At 45.5% G+C, this 19,806-nt stretch overlaps 1 protein-coding gene across 2 annotated transcripts in view; it reads left to right on the forward strand.

Moving 5' to 3' along the window:
- Positions 1–18,668, forward strand: part of ACCSL (1-aminocyclopropane-1-carboxylate synthase homolog (inactive) like) — an 89,892-nt gene extending 71,224 nt beyond the window's left edge. Inside the window, exons 1-14 of one of the 2 annotated variants that reach the window (XM_003808216.4) lie at positions 5,285–5,823; positions 7,342–7,401; positions 7,832–7,902; positions 8,608–8,677; positions 8,926–8,992; positions 9,933–10,030; positions 10,262–10,339; positions 10,677–10,777; positions 12,479–12,568; positions 13,316–13,361; positions 13,461–13,602; positions 15,585–15,727; positions 15,814–15,976; positions 17,111–17,344. In XM_003808216.4, the coding sequence (XP_003808264.4) occupies positions 5,320–5,823; positions 7,342–7,401; positions 7,832–7,902; positions 8,608–8,677; positions 8,926–8,992; positions 9,933–10,030; positions 10,262–10,339; positions 10,677–10,777; positions 12,479–12,568; positions 13,316–13,361; positions 13,461–13,602; positions 15,585–15,727; positions 15,814–15,976; positions 17,111–17,193 (1,716 nt within the window). In that variant the 5' untranslated portion in view covers positions 5,285–5,319 and the 3' untranslated portion in view covers positions 17,194–17,344. Of the gene's footprint in view, positions 1–5,278; positions 5,824–7,341; positions 7,402–7,831; positions 7,903–8,607; positions 8,678–8,925; positions 8,993–9,932; positions 10,031–10,261; positions 10,340–10,676; positions 10,778–12,478; positions 12,569–13,315; positions 13,362–13,460; positions 13,603–15,584; positions 15,728–15,813; positions 15,977–17,110 lie in introns of those variants that run through there. The other variant, XM_055094303.2, reaches the window with a different exon arrangement.
- The last annotated feature ends 1,138 nt before the right edge of the window (positions 18,669–19,806 follow it).

The following is a 19,806-nucleotide window of genomic DNA, read 5'->3' on the forward strand; positions in this document are numbered from 1 at the left end:
TTATGCAAATATCCTGTGTAAATATGGGGACCAACCCCATCCTGGTCTTTCCACTGGAAAGGCTAGCATTTAAAATAAAGTTGTTGACTGGGTGCAGTGGCTCACACCTGTAATCCCAGCACTTTGGGAGGCTGAGGTGGGCAAATCACTTGAGCCCAGGAGATTGAAACCGGCCTGGGCAACAAGGTGAGACCTGGTCTCTACAAAAAATACAACAAAATTAGCTGGGCATGGTGGTGTGTGCCTGTGATACCAGTTACTCGGGAGGCTGAGGTGGGAGGATTGCTTAAGCCTGGGAAGTTGAAGCTGCAGTGAGCTCTGATTGCACCATTGCACTCCAGTCTCGGTGACAGAGTGAGACCCTGTCTCAAAAATAAACATATTTAGCTATTTATATTCTAGCAGAGACTTAGTTCGCTATAGCTACGTTTTAAATCTATTTAAGTCTGATAAGATTCATAAGTATACTGTTTGAGCTTGGACAAATGGCTATCACCATCTACCTACCACTCCATCAAATAGAGATCACCTCCATTTCCCTAGAAAAGTTCCTTGGGCCCCAGTGCAGTCAGTTTCCTACACGCCTCCCCTGGCAACCACTAGTCTGAGGAATTGGTATTGTCTGTGGAAATATTGATCCTGTGATGGTCACAAGATTCTAAGTGGAGTTATTTTCTTTCAGTACATTGAAAATGACATCCCACTGTCTTCAGGTTTCCACTGTTGATGAAGTTAGCTTTTGATCTGTTATTCCTTGAAAGGTACATTTTTTTCCTGGATTGCTTTTGAGATGTTATCTTTGTCTTGTTTTTTGTAGTTTCACTATATAGTGTAGATTTCCTTATCCCAGTTAGCATTTGGACTTCTTGAATCCATGCTTTGATGTCTAACTATCTAGCACTGAAGATACAGCTTATTCAAATGATTTTTGTCCCATTTTCTCTTCTTTTGGGACTCCAAAAAAATACGTATGTGTGTGTATTAGATTTTTTCATATTCTCTTACTTTCTCTTGTCTTCATGCCTTATTCCAGAAAGCTTCTTCAGCCTCTTCTTCCAGGTTAGTAATTTTATCTTTAGAGGTTTTAAATTTTTGGTCCTTATATTGTAACCTCTGGGGATCTCCTGTTTTCCTTCAAATCTGTTATTTTAATAAATTTTAATTTTCTTTCCATTTTTAAACTTGGATTTTATCTCCTTCAACAGAAAAACAATTATTTTATAATCTACTCCCAATAGCTGGAGACCAGTTGGTCTTTCTCTTGTCTGTGCTGGTGGTTTTAGGTCATGCTGTTTATTTATGTACCTGATTTTCTATATGCTGGACACAATATTTTAAAAATGCTTTGAGAAATGTACTCTATGGTAGCAGCTTCCAGAGTGTTTGCTTACTTCTACCTGGAATTTTGAGTCACCAAAATACGGTATGATTTAACCCAATCTCAGAACTTGAGACTTTCTGGGTATTATGTGACATGAAGCCAGGCTGGAGTTCATGCAAGGACTGGTTTTCTACTAGTTCACTCTGCTTCCTAGGGCTAAAATGGGAGGCTTGGGGTTTAAATCCTGGCTCTAATGTGAGACCCTAGAAGGTACTTATCTTCACTGGGCTTCAGTTTCATCACATTCTTCTCATCTTACATACGGAGAAACTGATGCCCAGACAGGGGAAGTAATTCTTCCAACATCCTACAGTTAGTGAGCAGCAATTATAGAATAGAGCCTAGGCCTGTCAAGGGTACTTCTACTTGAGCTTTCAATTTTGCACCTTCTATTTAGGGATCTATATCCCCAAATACCTTGCTTCCCCCTACATGCACATGAAGACGATTCTGCAATCCCTATCATACTTGCCATACCCAGAAGGAAGAATCTGAATTAGGTGAGAGTACTGAGACACCAGAGGAGGCTGGTGTGTGGCAAGAAGAAGGAAGGCTGGAAGAGTTATAAGGGCTTGTAGGGCACTAGAAAAAGTGATATTAGAAGTATCCTTCTGTAAACAGTATAGCCATGTGCTGGCATCAAAAGTGAACTGCCAGCCTGTTCCCACTTCATTTCCCACATTCATTTCTCCTTCCCAACTTCTGTTCACGATCTGTCTTTCAGCTCTTGTCAAAAGGCTGCTAGCATCTACTGGGCTGATCCTGGGATACTGGTTCTAGCTGCTAGAGAAGTCCCCCAGGTGAATTGAAAGGTAGATGGTGGGAGGCTGACGAATACTGAAACCAATGGTATAGCCAAGAAGACTTGAGAGGATTGGTATACCCCCGGTACCAGACAACTTAGGGCTGAGGAATAGGGGTATTGTTGCCTTTGTGGAATGGTGTCATTTACGATAGACTTTTCCCATAGAAAGATGAGTCTTGGCAGAAGTCCAGCTTCTAGGTTTACTCCTGGCCTTGCTGCATACTCACTTTGTTATCAGAGAACACATTTTTGGGACCATGCATGGTGGCTCCTGCCTACAATCCTAGCACTTAGGGAGGCTGAGGCGAGAGGATCACTTGAGCCCAGGAATTTGAGACCAACCTGGGCAACATGATGAAACCCCATCTCTACAAAAGATACACAAAAATTGGCTGGGTGTGGTGGAATGTGCCTGTAGTCCCAGCTACTCAGGAGGCTGAGGTGGAAGGAACGCTGGAGCCCAGGAGGCAGAGGTTGCAGTGAGCCATGATTGCACCAGTGCACTCCAGCCTGGGCGAGAGAGTGAGATTCTGTCTCAAAAACAAACAACGGCCCCCCAAAAAAACCAAAACATTTTTACCAGGAAAACGCATTACTTTCAGTTACCTGCCTTGGCCCCAATGTTTGCTATATAAATCTGCCCTGGGGGGTTCTCATTCAAACTACTTTAAACAAGTTTCCTCCTCCATTTGCCTACTAGGCCACACTGGCCTCCAGCTTCCCTGCCCCATCCTGGTCCCTATTTCCTATGTGCCTGGAGTCCCCGGCTGAGTGCTTGGTATATGGGGCAGACTAGTGGGACTTTGGTAACAGCAAGGACTTCCATGGCAAGAAGTCTAAGAGCCCCTAATTTAACTGAACTGGAATAACTAAAATTCTGGGACCATGGGCTGAGCTGGCTGATGTTACAGAGCTGTCCAAAGAGCTGTCCCATCTTTGACTTTGTTGTTAAGGTGACACAGGGCAAAGATACTCAATGTGTAATTCCAGTCCTGGGAGAAGGAAGAAGATGCCTGGTGACAATAGCTTCTTGTTCATTGGAGGGAGGTTACCACCCCGATCTTGGCTCTTTCCACTAGCACTCCGCAGGACCAACAGGGATGATAGGCACCACCTTTTGGAAGGCAAAACCAAAGGAATCTCACCTGGCCCTTGCAATGCTCTATGATAATCAAGTATTTGGAAAGATAGTGTGACTTACCTACAGAGTTGAGAGCCCCATTAAAATGAATCTCTTCTAGGACAGGGAATTTGGGCCAGAGCAAAGTTCTTGCTTGTGGAAGAGATGGTTTCTCTAGGCATAAACACTTATATTTGTTCAATTTCTTTCTCATCAGTATGTTCCTAACACTGAATAAAGTTTTTGCATTATGATTAAAGGTTGGGATCCTAAGTCAAGACTTGATACAGCTTTGTTCTGTGGCTTTCTCTGTCTATTGCTCCATCTTCCATGGCCAAAGTCTTCATTTATGGCTCATCTCTTCCCTGACTTGGCAACATCCTTGTGGTTATGCCTCTCCTACTCATTAACTATGTTAGTTGCCCATGTGCCAAGGTACTGTGCTAAGAATGTAATACTGAAGGCTGACCTGGGCAGACACTGAACAAGTAACAATATTAAATGTCACTAAGGGGAGGTATAGGTTGCAATGGGAACATCACAGGCAAACTGAACATGGTTTGAAGAAGTTGGACAGAGTGTTTGGTACTCTGAAGTACTGGTGCCCTAAATTTATAAAAGAAGCAACGAGGGTTTTTTTTGTGTTTGTGTGTGTGTAGGGGGATGTTACTTAGGGGGAAAAACTTGGAATTGTAGCATTTGGTGGAATGGGCATAGGTCTAGATTTTTAGAAAAAAGGGTCTTGATGTCTTGGGATATAAGGATTGTCTTAAAGAAGTAGTGGCAGCTGTTGGCCTCAAGCTTTCCTACCTTCTGGGATCTTGCTATCTGATTTATTGATTCTTTGAGGCTTTAAAAGGTATTTTTTGGTCTTGTTCAGTATTTAACTTGTTTTCAAAAGGAAGGTTAATCCTAATCGTTGGAAGTTTGTTGCAGTAAGCCATAATCGTGCCACTGCACTTCAGTCTGAGTGATAGAGCAAGACCCAGTCCCTCCAAAAAAAAACAAAAACAAAACAAAACAAAATTGCTAAGTATAGTCCCAGGAACTTGCTAGAAATGAGGATTCTCAGGTCTCACCCCAGACATACTGACTCAAAATTCAGGGGTGAGGTCTCACCATCTGTTTCCTACTACGCCCTCCAGGTGATTCTGATGGACTTCAAAGTTTGAGAGCCATGTACCTAGCCCATAGTTACAAGTGATGGAAGCCTAAGGCAGCTGTCACAGTGAGTAGGTGGAAGGCATTTGCAGGAAGCCAAGTGAGGATAGAGGAACTGAGGAATCTAAAGGCTTTGAGTATCTGGTATGGCCAACCTGGAGAAGAAAAGGCAAAAAGAAGGGCTGATGTTCTTCAACAGGGCTTGGCAAACCTTTTATGTAAAGGGCCAGACAGTTAATATTTTAGGCTTCGTGGACCACATGGTCTCTGTCACATGGTCTCTGTCATGACTATTAAACTCTGCCATTGTAACACAAAAGCAGCCATAATCAAGACATAAATAAATGAATGGGGCTGTGTTCCAATAAAACTATCTACAAAAATAAGTGGCAGGCCAGATTTGGCCCTCAGGCATTAGTTTATTCTAGCAGAATGTTTTACTCAGTGGGTAGTGATGGTGATTGTTTTTGAGCAGTAGAAACCCTTTTTTCCTATTTAACCAAACAAAGCAGGAACTGCTCAGGTTGAAGAATGGGGTGGAAAATCCAGAGCCTCCTTGTTCATATCCCCCTGCTCTTCCTCAGAACACATCCTAATGCCGTTTAAGTAGAGCACTCAGTGTCTAGGCTTGAGGCCATGTACTCATTGCCCTAAAGAGTAGGTAACTCTTCATGAACCAATCTGGTCATATAACCAAGGCATGGAAGTGAGAAGAACAGATCTGAGATCTGTTCTGTCTCCGTCCATTCCCGGACCTGAGGGTCCAGGAGATCCTCCTTTGCTCCATTGTCAATGGTCTCTTTCTCCGTAGGTGCCAGGCAGCCTGCAGAGGCCAGTAAAGATACCCGGAGTATGAGTCATCGGTCAGACACCCTTCCTGTGCCCTCTGGTCAGAGGAGAGGCCGGGTCCCCAGAGACCACAGCATCTATACCCAGCTGTTGGAGATAACGCTGCACTTGCAGCAGGCCATGACGGAGCACTTCGTGCAGCTGACGAGCAGACAGGGCCTGTCGCTGGAGGAAAGGAGGCACACTGAGGCCATCTGTGAGCATGAAGCCCTTCTGAGTCGCTTAATATGCCGGATGATCAACCTCCTACAGTCTGGGGCCACGAGTGGCCTGGAGCTCCAAGTGCCTCTTCCTTCTGAGGACTCTAGGGGTGATGTCAGATATGGGCAGAGGGCCCAACTGTCTGGGCAGCCTGATCCAGTTCCCCAACTGAGTGATTGTGAAGCTGCCTTTGTCAGCCATGACCTATCCAACCGTGGGATTGACATCTCTGTCTTTTATCAGTCGAGCTTCCAGGACTACAATGCCTACCAAAAAGATAAATATCATAAGGACAAGAACACCTTGGTGAGAATTTGGGGTGGGGGGTGGGCAGCATCCTCACGGGCTCCAGTCACTTGGATTTACTGAGTCCTGGGCCAAGTGCTGTATATGCTCTCATTCTTTATAGCCTTATGAAATGGGCACTCTTGTCATCTTGCAGATAAGGGAGTAATTACAGAAATAAAGTGACATGACCCAGAAAGTTAGAGAACTCCATCCACCCCCACATCCCTCCCTCTCCCTAAATCCCAGCTCTTAATTATTAGGAGTTGGCCCCTGTGGTCACAGGGACAAATGAGCCTGCCGTTAAAGAACTTAGTGTAGTGATGAATGGAGTCAGCCACTGGGGCACAGACATTAATAATCTTCCCAAGAACGTGAAAGGGATGCCCACTTCAGGTGGTCTGGGAAGAGGTCTTAAAGGCTGAATCAGCCAGCCATGTGGTGATGGCCATGGCCATGATCCTCCAGGCAGGAGGAACAGCACACGTGAAACCTTCAAGATGCGAAGGGCTAGGAGTGATTGGGAAAGGAGGTCCAATGGCCAGAGTAGGGACCACTGGTGCTGTGGCAGGAGGTGTGAACAGAGGTGGATGGGAGGTGTTAAGATGTTACCCTAAGGGGCTGGGCGTGGTGGCTCATGCCTGTAATCCCAGCACTTTGGGAGGCCAAGGTTGGTGGATCGCTCAAGTCCAGGAATTCGAGACCAGCCAGGGCAACATGGTGAAACCTCATCTCTACAAAAAATACAAAAACTAGCCAGGCATGGTGGCACACACCTATAGTCCCAACTATCTGGGAAGCTAAGGTGGGAGGATCACTTGACCCCGGCAGGTGAAGGTTGCAGTGAGCTGAGATCGCGCCACTGCACTCCAGCCTGGATGACAGAGTGGGACCCTGTCTCAAAAAAAAAAAAAAAAAAAAAAGGAATGTTACCCTAAGGGCGATGGGGAACTGAGGAAAGGCTTCCAGGAAAGGGGGTCCTTAGCAGCTCTCCAGCCAGAGGGTGGAGGGTAACATTAGCTATACCTTCCCCTTCTGTTCCTATCTCTGTTCTCCTCTAATAACTTAGAAGGCCCTAATGTGTAAGGAGAAGTAGCAGAGGTAGGTGCCAGATGGGGCCTTGGGGATTAAGGGTCCAGGCTCAGGCATCAGGTAGGTAGAGTTCTACTTATCACCCAAGGTCACATGGCTAGTAGGTTATTCAACTTTTCTAAACTTCACTCTTTAAATTGGATTATATAGAACCTTCTGCTCAGGAATTAAGACAACTCACAGGAAGCACTTGGTCTAGTATCTGGCACATAATAAGAACTCAATGACTGGTCGATAGGACATAACTTATTTATGTGGCTCTAATGGGGAAATTTGCAAGCTGTACTATTTTGGGTTCATGGAAAGCTTTCCTAACGTGTAAAGTTGTCAAATTTGGATTGAATTGCCTCATGGGCAGTGAGATCTCCATTTGAACTAATGTTTCAAGGGATCTATGTAGGGTGGAGCAAGAGGACTGACATGATCTTGGATTCCTTCCATCTCCAGGGTTTCATTAACCTTGGCACCAGTGAGAACAAGCTCTGCATGGATCTGATGACTGAAAGAGTAAGGATGTTCTGGGCTGTGTTGGGACCCATCCCTTCAAGGCTTAGTCCCCCTAGCATGCTCCTGAGCTATGGTAGATACAGGGGTGAGACATAGGAGCCTGGGAAGAGGAGTGAAGAAATAGCTTCTAGAATAGCACATTTAACCTCCTGGCCTTGCTGACTGTCCAGAGATATTCTCTGATTAGGTATATGGTGGGAAAGTTGCTATGGGAACCTCTGGGTCAGATACTTCCCAGTGAGGTATCTACTTGTGTAATTTATGACAAGATGGTAGCCTCCATTCATTAAGGAGCACGCAGTGTATATACCCATTCCCTTTCTAGGAGGTCGTGTATGTGGAGGGCAAACACTCATGTACAAACTAGGAGTAGGATGAGGCCTCTTGAACTTCCCTGGCCTACCTGTCTTCATGTTCTATTTGTCAACAGTTGCAAGAAAGTGACATGAACTGCACTGAGGACACCTTGCTTCAGTACCCTGATTGGAGAGGGCAGCCATTGTAAGTGACCTTCAGATTTAGAGTCTCTTGGTCCCACAGGCAGCTATCCTTATCCGGAAGGAGGATTCAAGGCACCAAATTCCTGGTTGGTTACCTCCCTATCTCTTTGGGTAATAACTTCTAGAAATAGAGCAAAACTTCATCAGGAGGCAACCTGGTATAGTGGGAATAGTTATTCTGGTATAGTAGGAATAATTCATAAGGCCTGAGTTCTTTTTTTTTTTTTTTTTGAGATGGAGTCTCACTCTGTCACCCAGACTGGAGTGCAGTGGTGCTATGTCAGCTCACTGCAGGCTCTGCCCCCTGGGTTCAGGCCATTCTCCTGCCTCAGCCTCCAGAATAGCTGGGACTACAGGTGCCCACCACCACGCCCAGCTAATTTTTTGTATTTTTAGTAGAGACGGGGTTTCACCATGTTTGCCAGCTTGGTCTTGATCTCCTGACCTTGTGATCCGCCCGCACTGGCCTCCCAAAGTGCTGGGATTACAGGCATGAGCCACTGCGCCCGGTCAAGGCCTGAGTTCTTGTCCCAACTCTCATTTATTGTCTGTGTGACTTGGGGAGTTGATGGTCTTAGTCAGTAGCCCTGTAATATGAGGTTGGACTGAGTAGAAAAGGTCCCCGTTAGGCTGGACAATGACCATCTAGATCATGAGTGAGGAAAGGGGCCCGGAAGCCACAAGGTCTCTCTGGGTCTGTTTACAGCCTGCGGGAAGAAGTGGCCCGGTTCCTGACCTACTACTGCAGGGCACCTACCCAACTTGACCCAGAAAATGTGAGTCAGTTTCCCAGCCTTGCTGCCACCCTGGTGGAGGGCTATATTCTTGGAGGATGCTCTGCCCTTTCTAGGGGGTACAAGGAGAACCAGTGAAGACTCTCAGGGCCAGGGCAGCATGAAGGCCAATGTGTCCCAGCTGAGGAGGCTCCCTGTGCCTGTTCTGCCCAGGGGGATGGAGAAAGCATGGCTACCCCTTCTCACATAGGTATTGGTTTTGACTTCTGCCTTTCATGTGTTGTCTTCAGGTGGTGGTTCTAAATGGCTGCTGCTCTGTCTTCTCTGCCCTGGCCATGGTTCTGTGTGATCCAGGCGGTAAGTCAGTGGGCTCTGCTTTCACTCTCAGTGAAATACTAGCAACATGGGTAGGAACACACGGGCACTAGACTTTGAGGAAGAAGAGCATCCTGACTCAAGGCCTTTTCCCCAAAGTGGTGGGCCTTCTCCCACACTGACTAGGTTATCTTCCTATTTCTGTGGGAAAGGGGTTTGGATTCTCCATTTAAGGGAAGAGAGACATGGTGGACCTCAAGGAGGTATGCCCCAGGAATGATGATGGGAGCCTACCTACTATGTTCATGGCTGGGCTTTTGGGCTCAGCTGCAATACAGACAGCCATGGCAATGGGCTCAGACAATATAGATTTCTTATCTCTTCAGAAAAAGGCTAATTAGTCCTGGACCCAACGAGGTTGAGTGGACTGTTCCGAACCTCCCCGGTAACAATGCTTAAGCAAGAGGCTCCAATGTTAAAGAGCTCTGCATGCATCAAAAGAAGTGCTAAGATAGTCCCTTTCATGCAAAGGAGCTTCTCTTAGCTCGTCAGTAAGGCCAAATGGATGGGAAGAAAAGAACGTGAGATCACCAGGTCCAAATAACTGGAGCCCTCCTTGTGCATGGACCTTGACCTCTGATATTTGGCCTGAATCTGTTGAGACTTTCCTGATAACCATTGCTCCATCTGCTAGTGAGCCTCGCTTGACTTGTGCCCTGGATTCTGAGTTACTCAGTGATATTCTTCCCTCTTCTTCTCTAGTGTACCCGCAAAGAAGAAACTAGAGTTTTGTTTCCCCCAGTGATGTCTATAATAATGGATAACTTTCATAGCACCTGAACCTAAGAACATTAATCCCCAGGTAGAAAGGATCATGAAACTGACTTTTTTTCTGTCGATAGCTTTGCTAGTTTGGGGAGCCTGGCAACAGGCTCTGATTGGGAGACTTTGGACTGATAGCTCTGTCTCTCTGTGTTTCCAGAGGCCTTCCTGGTCCCTGCTCCCTTCTATGGTGGCTTTGCCTTTAGCTCCCGCCTGTATGCAAAGGTTGAGTTGATTCCTGTCCACCTGGAGAGTGAGGTCTGAATGGGGCCCCTTCCCTGCTCAGTATGCCTAGACAATGGACTGTTCTGGGGACACTTAAAGGGGTAGAGGGGCTTGCTTTCTACCCATCTAAGTGGTTGGGTAGGGGTGGAGAAGGCATGTGGACTGGCACTCTGGTATGAAGGCAAAGGATTGCGGGGCTTATGGGAATGAGGAATCAAGACTTAGATTTTAAGAGACACTTCTCACATAGTGTTTCTCTTCCAGGTCACTGTTACAAACACCCATCCTTTCCAGCTCACTGTGGACAAGTTAGAGGAAGCCCTGCTTGAAGCTAGGCTTGAGGTAAGGAGGGAACCATATTTTTAGGATGGCCACTGATGGTGCTAAAAGGGGTTTGAGTATTGAAATTCTAGTACTGCTTATTCACCAAGACCTGGTGGGCTGTCCTTAGTTGGAAGAGACAATGAATGATCCAGGGGTGTGTCCCTCTAGTCCTATGGGGATGTTATGGCAGCCCCAGACTTCCTTCCTGTTCCCCCTCTTTGGGCAGTATAGTAGTTGCTGCTTCAAGACCCTACCTAGGCCTTTTTGGGTGCCTGACCTATAAAAGATCCTTGGCTGAATTTAGGGTAGATGCTAAGGACTTGTATTCACTCAGTTATATTTGGGTTTTTCTTAGGGGAAAAAGGTCCGAGGCCTTGTGCTAATCAACCCTCAGAATCCTCTGGGTGACATCTACTCCCCAGAGTCACTGATGAAATACCTGGAATTTGCCAAGAGGTATGAGTTCTACCCCTTGAGACTAGGTAATGTTTCTTGAAAGGATTCCCATCACTTATAGTCAAGTAGTCAGGAGCCAGATCTGGTGGCACATGCCTGTAATCCCAGCACTTTGGGAGGCCAAGAAGGTGGATCACTTGAGGTCAGGAGTTCGAGACCAGCCTGGCCAACAGGGTGAAACCTTGTCTCTACTAAAAATACAAAAATTAACCAGGCATCATGGTGGGCACCTACTATCCCAGCTACGTGGGAGGCTGAGACATGAGAATTGCTTGAGCCCGGGAGGAGGAGGTTGCAGTGAGCCGAGATCGTGCCACTGTACTCCAGCCTAGGCAATAGAGTGAGACTTTGTCTCAAAAAGTAATTTACCCTAAATGGTCTCACTATACACCATACTTTGCAGAGTTATATAAAACTAACTGAAATTAAAATGAAGGAAAACGCAATCACATGCTTACCACTTCAAATTTTTTGCCATTTCCTTTCTAGCCTCAGCCTATGTATTGACATTTATATAACAGTCAAAATATAGTTTTGTTTTCTGAGAAATATGTCACTTAAAAATATATAATTTGTTCCTTCTCTACTTAAGCTTAAGTACTTTCTCCCAGCATCCATTTCCGAAGCCACTTGGGCTGGAGTGCCGAGGAAGACACTCTTAGACCTTGTGGGATGAAGACGTGTTCCTACAGAACTTCACATTCCTTTCTAAGAGCACATTCTAGAAATTATAACCTTCCATTTTCCATAAGAAACAGACTTAGTCAAACTTCATGACTAACACAGACCAATGAATGGTGCAGTATATGGTCAGGAGGAAAAATGCTAGAGGGGGTAGGCAAGAATTGGATAGAATGGGTTCACTTCCCAGCTGTAGCACCTGCTAATTGAGGGAATTGACTTTACAGCTCAGAGCCTTAGTTTCTTTTTTTCTTTCTTTCTTTCTTTTTTTTTTTTTTTTTTTTTGTTTTTTTGAGATGGAGTCTCGCTCTGTCACCCAGGCTGGAGTGCAGTGGTGGGATCTCAGCTCACTGCAACCTTTGTCTCCTGGGTTCAAGCAATTCTCCTGCCTCAGCCTCCTGAGTAGCTACAACTGCAGGCATGCGCCAACATACCCAGCTAATTTTTGTATTTTTAGTAGAGACAAGGTTCCATGATGTTGGCCAGGCCGGTCTTGAACTCCTGACCTCATGATCCACCCACCTCGGCCTCCCAAAGTGCTGGGATTACAGGCCTGAACCACCATGCCCGGCCTGCCTTAGTTTCTTCATCTAAAATGGAGATGACAGTACTGAGGGTTGTTGGGAGAATGAATGAGGCACATAAGCAGTTAGGAGCTCCTGACTCTACCAGTTAAAAATTCTCTGGGCTACCCAACCTCTTCCCATAGTCTCTGCTTGATGGTTGAATGGTTAGCTAAGGTTAGACAAGATGTTCTCATATGTGTCTTTTGCATCCTATTCCTTCCCATTACCCCCAAGCTAGGTCTAAGGGTCCCTTCTGATGTACCACCCCATCTACCTTACTATGCCCCTTGGAGGGTCAGATGGGCTGCTGGGGCAGTAGGAGTGCATGATCTGTGTCCAGAGAACACCATAAAAGACATGACTTAAGATTACAAAGATGCTTGTAAAAAGCATGCAAAGAAAAAAGATTAGAGAGAAGCTAGATCTTGTTCTCCTTCTTTCATCTAATCTACAGGTATAACCTACATGTGATCATAGATGAGATTTACATGCTGTCTGTGTTTGATGAATCCATCACATTCCACAGCGTTCTGAGCATGAAAAGGTGAGCTGGTCTCAGCTGGAGTTGGGAACGAGAACCACAAGGTTCTTGTTTTGCAGGGTGAGTTTATGTGACATGAATTTAACTCAGTTCCTAGCACATAGCCAGTTAACTGCCCACAGGGCCTGTGAATACAAACAAAGCATCATCTTTCCCTCTAAATGTCTTCTAGTCTATATGCCATTTTGTATAGAAGATAATTTGAGGTCAAGGTAGAAAGTCTACTGTCAAAGGTCAAAATAAAGCCTCATAAAATGCCAGGGTAGGAGATTCTTGATAAGTAGAGCACAGGGAAAGAAAAAGGAGGCAGAACCTTCTGAAGGGTAGTATCTGGCCATAGAGATGGGATTCCAGCATTCAAAGCAAGGGAAGGAAATGCCTGGCAGAAGGAACAGCTTCACCAAAGGTGGAGCAGTAGGAAATACTCGGGCACGTTCTAGAAATTATGGTGACCCACATCTGAAGAGCCAACTGCCAGGAAAGTGGCTTTGGCCAAGCTGTAGGAGAGCCACATGTCAGGCTGAAGGCCCTAGACTTCATTCAGTGGGCACTTGGGTTCTGTGCCTCTAGGTCTTCAGGAATACCTTGTGTTGACTTCCTGGCTTAACTGGGACAACTGTTTCTTGAGCTTTGGGCCCTATAGGCCCTTCTGTCTAGGAACAACCTCAAGTCTACTTTCCCCTCTTATACCCCAAATCTTCATCAACTATTTCTCTATAACCTTAGTTAATTTTTCCATTTCTTCTTCAGTTTGCCTGATAGCAACAGGACCCATGTGATCTGGGGTACCAGTAAGGTGAGCCATTGCTTTCTCTCCTTGGCTAGGGAAGGAGGAGGAGCCAGGAATAGAAGGCAGACAAAACACTTGTTCCTGTTCCTGCTTTTCTTCCTCTAGGATTTTGGCATCTCTGGCTTCCGCTTTGGTGCTCTGTATACCCACAACAAGGAGGTGGCCTCTGCTGTGAGTGCCTTTGGCTACCTCCACAGTATTTCTGGCATCACCCAGCACAAGCTGTGTCAACTGCTCCAGAACACAGGTACTGAGCTCTAGCACAGACCAGCATGTTGGCTGGACCTCATGGCCATGGGGAATTCTTGGATTTGCTTGGGCCTCTGATGTGCCCTTAATATACTGAGACCCTATTTACTGTCTCAGATTTAACTGTGGTAAGATGTGAGGTTTGAAGGAGGGCAAGATAGGGCAGATAACACAGCAGGGTGTAGGCAGAAGATGGAGGTGCTGTTTTAAAATACAAGATGAGGCCAGGCATGGTGGCTCACGCCTGTAATCCCAGCACTTTGGGAGGCCGAGGTGGGTGGATCACTTGAGGCCAGGAGTTTGAGACCAGCCTGGCCAACAAGGTGAAACCCGGTCTCTACTAAAAATGCAAAATTAGCCAGGCATGCTGGCAAACGCCTGTAATCCCAGCTACTTCGGGGACTGAGGCAGGAGAATCTCCTGAACCCAGGAGGCAGAGATTGCAGTGAGCCAAGACAGCACCATTGACTCCAGTCTGGGTAGAAAAAGTGAAACTCTGTCTCAAAAAACAAAAACAAAAAACTACAGGATGAGCTTTAATTTCTGGATGTCTGGTAGCTTGTGTTCTACCCAGATGTGGGATGGCTAATCGTACTCTAAGTTGTGAAGGTAGGAACTTCAGAAATTAGTCTTTATGTGAATATAGATTTTCCCTCCCCAAAACCCTGTTTGCTTTAGACAAAGATTATAAAACCAAAAACAAAACAAACACTCTGACTCTTCTAATACAACATAATCTCATCTTCCAAGGTGGCCAAAGGAGAGCTGCCATTTGGGCAGGTTGGTGTGGCTAGGCCTGTGGCACCTAGATTCATCGTCCCCTTGCTTGGATCTCAAGTGAATGCTGGCCTCAGAAGGGACTTTCCCCTTTAAAGCCATGGCCCAAGCTTAGAGACTCACTTTCTTTAGTTCCCTGTAATAGAACAGATACCAAACTGGAAGTTTTAATTAATAGCTGGGATATAATGAAACAAACTGATGTCATTATATTTGCTGATTTAGAAAACAATTTGCTTTCAGCTCTGGGAGGGGAGAGAGGTAGATAGGAGAAATCCAACTGAATGCTTCCCTAGATATCAAGACCTTTGATACTTGGCAGAAACCAGATCGCAGCCCCTCGAACGCTAGTCCTTAATCTTGGATGGACGTGGGAGTTTCCCAGGGAGCTTAAATACTGACGTGTGTTCCATCTTCAAAGATCCTGATATGGCCCGAGCATCAGGGCTTCTAACAGCTCCCCAAGTGGTTCTGTTCTATGAATGCTGAGGGCAACTGGCCAAGAGCATCCCCAGGCACACATATATTCCTCCGACTCCATTGTATGAGGCTCAGATTCGGGTGGTAGGAGCTGCGAGTCCCTGCTGCTTGCCCAGTTAACAACAGCAGCATCAACCCCTATTAGGGGATTGACTCCTTGCCCTAGGGCTGTGAACTCAAAGAGAACTTTCCTACTAGACCTTTGAGAAGCCCAGTGTCTCTACCAGAGCCTTAGATAAGAGGTGGGTGTATCAGATGTGGACACCATCAGCTCAAACATACTAGAGTTAGTCTTAGAAATAGCTTGCAGGGTGCAGTGGCTAACACCTAAAATCCAGCACTTTGGGAGGCAGAGGCAGGTGGATCACTTGAGGCCAGGAGTTTGAGACCAGCCTGGCCAACATGGTGAAACCCCATCTCTACTAAAAATACAAAAATAAGCTGGGTTTGGTGGCGTACGCCTGTAGTGCCAGTTACTTGGAAGGCTGAGACATGAGAATCACTTGAGCCAAGGAGGTGGAGATTGCAGTGTGCCGAGATTGTGCCACTGCACTCCAGCCTGGGTGACAGAGGGAAACTCTGGTTTTGTTTTTTTTAAAAACAGACGAACAAAACAAAAACAAACAAACTTGCATGAAGCCCAGGAAGGGAGCATTTGGGAAGGAACTCTCGGTAGATTTCTGTAGTAATATCTGTGACAGTGTTTTTCCTCTACCCATCCAGAATGGATTGACAAAGTATACGTACCCACCAATTGCTACCGGCTCCGGGAAGCTCACAAGTACATCACTGCTGAGCTGAAGGCATTGGAGATCCCTTTTCACAACCGCAGCTCTGGCCTCTATGTCTGGATCAACTTGAAAAAGGTGTGTTCTGGGAATGAGGACAGGTGTTCTTGGGCAGACCTGCCAGCTGGGTCTTGGGCTCAGTTCTGTTCCTCTGCCCTCCCTAGTACCTGGATCCCTGTACATTTGAAGAAGAATGGCTCCTCTATTGCCGCTTCCTGGACAACAAGCTATTGTTATCCCGTGGCAAAACCTACATGTGTAAGGAGCCAGGCTGGTTCCGCCTCATCTTTGCAGATGAGCTCCCCCGGCTAAAATTGGATGAGTGGAGCTGACCTCCCAATCCTTTAAAGATGCCCCATCAACTTAATATCTCAATCTTCTCCCCCACCCCCCTTAAACATCCTATAGATCTAGCCCTTTATTCCCTGTTTCCATGTCTATCTTTAGTTAGGTGCTCTTGCAAACAACAACTGATATGTACCTCAAGCACCTATCCATTCATTACCCATTTGGGGTATCTGTTCTGTGACTGCCATTGAGTGAGGCATTGGGACCACAAGCTAAAAAATAGTACTCTGAGGCCAGGTGCGGTGTCTTATGCCTGTAATCCCAGCACTTTGGGAGGCCGAGGTAGGTGGATCATGAGGTCAGGAGTTCCAGACCAGCCTGGCCAGCATGGTGAAACCCTGTCTCTACTAAAAATACAAAAAATTAGCCACGCATGGTGGCGCACGCCTGTAGTCCCAGCTACTCAGGGGTCTGAGGCAGGAGAATTGCTTGAACCTGGGAGGTGGAGGTTGCAGTGAGCTGAGATTGTGCCACTGCACTCCAGCCTGGGCGACAGAGTGAGACTCTGTTTCAAGAAAACAAAAACAAACAAACAAAAAAACCCAAAAAAAGTAGTACTCTGCTCTTGTGGGGCTGGCAGCCTAGTAAGTGAGATGGATAGGCAGATGACCATGGAAGTCCCTGTATGCCATACTAGAGAGTTTAGATTCTCCTCTGAGGTTACAGAGAATAGGACATTCATGTGAACATTTATTTATTGCATTCCACTACATGCCAGATTCTGTTCTACCTGCTGGGAATATAGCAGTGATTTGTTCATTCTCATGAAGGTTTTTATTGCAGAATTCTTTTGAGCTAGCATAGAAGATAGGCTGAGTGAAGAGACACTAGAGGCAAATAGAAATCCTGATTAGGCCAAGGCCATAAGCCCGAGAGTACAGGCTTTGATACAAGACATTGAGATGTCTCGCAGGCTGACATAAGAATGATATTCAAAAAGAAATCAGGGATGCAACATGTAGACTTGGAAATCCATCCCAAAGGTGGGAGGGCTGAAGTTCAGGATCCCTGAATGAGAGGCTTTTATGGTTGACCATGACCTGGCTATGTCTGGGACCCACCTGCAAACCTACTAAATCACGATCTCTCTCTGTCCCCATTTGAACCCTCTAGACATGCGTCGGTTCTGTGATGTGCTGCAGGAGCAGAAGGAGGCTTTGATAGTGAAGCAGTTGGAGGATGCAATGAGGGAGTAGGCTGTCTGCCTCCCAACCAGCAGTTCCAGCCCATCACTTGCTCAGGGACCCCCTAATGTCAGCCTCTGGCCCAGAAGGCCAGGGTGTCTTTTTGTCAGTGTTGCGATGGAGAAAATGGTGGGCTCCTCCAGGAAGATCTCATCTGACCCGGTTGTCACCCTCCTTAAGCTGAGTGCCTGCTGTCTTTGGAAGCTTTCCATCTTTTTAGTCTTTGCTAGCCATTATATATGCAAAACGTTTTTATCGGGGTTGGGGTGGAAAAGCCTAGAGACACCTAGATAAATAAAGGGAGTTCTCTGGGCCCCTATTTAGATGGTTTATTTTTATATTCAGTACCTAATAAGTTCTATACTTTTAAATTCTAGGCCCATCTTATTTTCTTGCTTATATTCTTCATCATCATCTTTGGAAGCCAGATGATTTTCTGTCCTCCTTAATTTTTAAATTCTAAGGCAGGTTCTATGTAAAGAATACTGTCTAGAGCAGGCCAGAAAAAGAAAGAAGTCATCCTTAACTGATGGGCCATTTTCCAGGTGTTGGATGCAATGTTCTGTAAGATTCTTATGAAATCACATCCACTTCCACATGACCTGCTAAGAGGCAGGCGGGAGTATAATTGCAGGTATTCCTGCTTCCAAATACTAGAGTTTGTTCCACTTTTACCTTCCCAAAAGGCTTTTAAAGTCTCTTGCTGGGTACGGTGGCTCATGCCTGTAATCCCAGCACTCTGGGAGGCTGAGGCCAGAGAATGGCTTGAGGCCAGGTGTTTGAGACCAGCCTGAGCAACCGAGACCCTGTCTCTACAAAAAATAAAATTAGCTGGGTGTGGTGATGTGTGCCTCTAGTCCCAGCTATTCAGGAGGCTGAGGTGGGAGGCTCACTTAAGTCCAGGAGGCCAAGCCTGCAGTGAACCATATCGTGCCACTGCACTCCAGCCTGGTTATAGAGTAAGACCCTGTCTCTACAAAAAAGAAAAAAAAAAATCTGACAAGCTTGGTGTCTTAGTCCCTTTATAATATGAAAATATCACAAAGTGGATGGCTTAGAAACAAATCTTTCTCACGGTTCTGGAGGCTGGAAAGGCCGAGTTCAAGGCCCTGGGAGATTTGGCATCTGGTGAGGGTCCCATCTTCCCAGTGTCATCTCATGTGGCAGAAGGGGTGAGAGGTCTTCCTCTGCCTTCATGACCCAATCACTTTTCAAAGGGCTCACCTTCTAATACCATCACCTTGGGGGTTAGGATTTCAAATATGAATGTTGGGGGGACACATTCAGTTCGTAGCATCTGGGGTTGTCCATTTCCATTTCTAATGTTTTCAGCTGTTCAAATCAAACCACCCATCAGTTTCTCTGCAAAGCCCTTGCATGTCAGAGCACCGATACTGTGAAGTGGGCAGAGAAGGGACTACTACCATTTTATGGATGAAGAAAGAGCTCACAGTACCAACTGGTGGCTTTAGTCACTTGGGTTTGTGGCCGTACTTGCTCCGAATCCAAATTTGTTTATTCTTCTCAGTTTTCTTGTGTGTGTGTGTGTATGTGTGTGTTTTTGTTGTTGTTGTTGTTGTGAGACTGAGTCTCACTCCGTCGCCCAGGTTGGAGTGCAGTGTCGCAATCTCGGCTCACTGCAACCTCTGCCGCTGGTTCAGCGATTCTCCTGCCTCTGCCTCCCGAGCAGCTGGGACTACAGGCACGTGCCACCTCGCCCAGCTAATTTTTATATCTTTAGTAGAGACGGGGTTTTACCATGTTGGCCAGGCTTGTCTCAAACGCCTGACCTCAAGTGATCCGCCTGCCTCGGCCTCCCAAAGTGCTGGGATTACAAGCTGAGCCACCGCTCCTGACCGATATAGCTCTTTTTAAAAAACCTCTAGTATAACGTCGAATAAAAGTGGTTGAGAGGACAGCCTGCCTTGTTCTCAGTCTTAGTAGCATTGAGTACAATCTTCTGCTCTTGAGTATAATGTTACTGTATTTTTCATTCTGTCCCTTATCTAATAAAGTTTCCTTCTATTACTAGTTTGCTGGGAGTTTTACCATGTATGAGGGTTCAATGTTGTTAGATGTTTTTCATCTGCATTTATAGAGATATGATTTTTCTCTTGATTATCAATGTAGTAAATTACATTGATTTCTTAATGTTAAAGCAACTTCACATTGCTGCAATAAACCCCATTTGGTCATGATGCATTGTCCTTTTATATACCATTGAGTTTGGTTTGCTATTTTAAGAATTTTACAATCAAGAAGGACATCATTCTGTAATTTTTTTTTGTAATGCATTGTTAGTTTCAGTATCATGATTAATACTGGTTTCATAGATGTTTGGGAAACTGTTCCTTCCTGAATTTTCTAGAAGTTTGTGTCCAAAAACTTCTTCAACCTTTAAATATTTGGTTGAATTCAGCTGTAAAACCATAAGGGCCTGGAGGGTTTTTTTTTCTTTCTTTCTTTTTTTTGTGGGACGGCTTTTACTTATAAATTCCATTTCTGTGACAGTTCAAGTTTTCTATTTCTTGTATCAGATTTGGTTATTTGTGCCTTTCAATAAAGTTTGTCTATTTCATCTAAGTTTAATTATTGACTTAAAATTGGTTATAAATATTCTGTTAT

Source organism: Pan paniscus, chromosome 9 (genome assembly GCF_029289425.2).
Source record: "Pan paniscus chromosome 9, NHGRI_mPanPan1-v2.0_pri, whole genome shotgun sequence".
Classification (NCBI taxonomy): domain Eukaryota; kingdom Metazoa; phylum Chordata; class Mammalia; order Primates; family Hominidae; genus Pan; species Pan paniscus.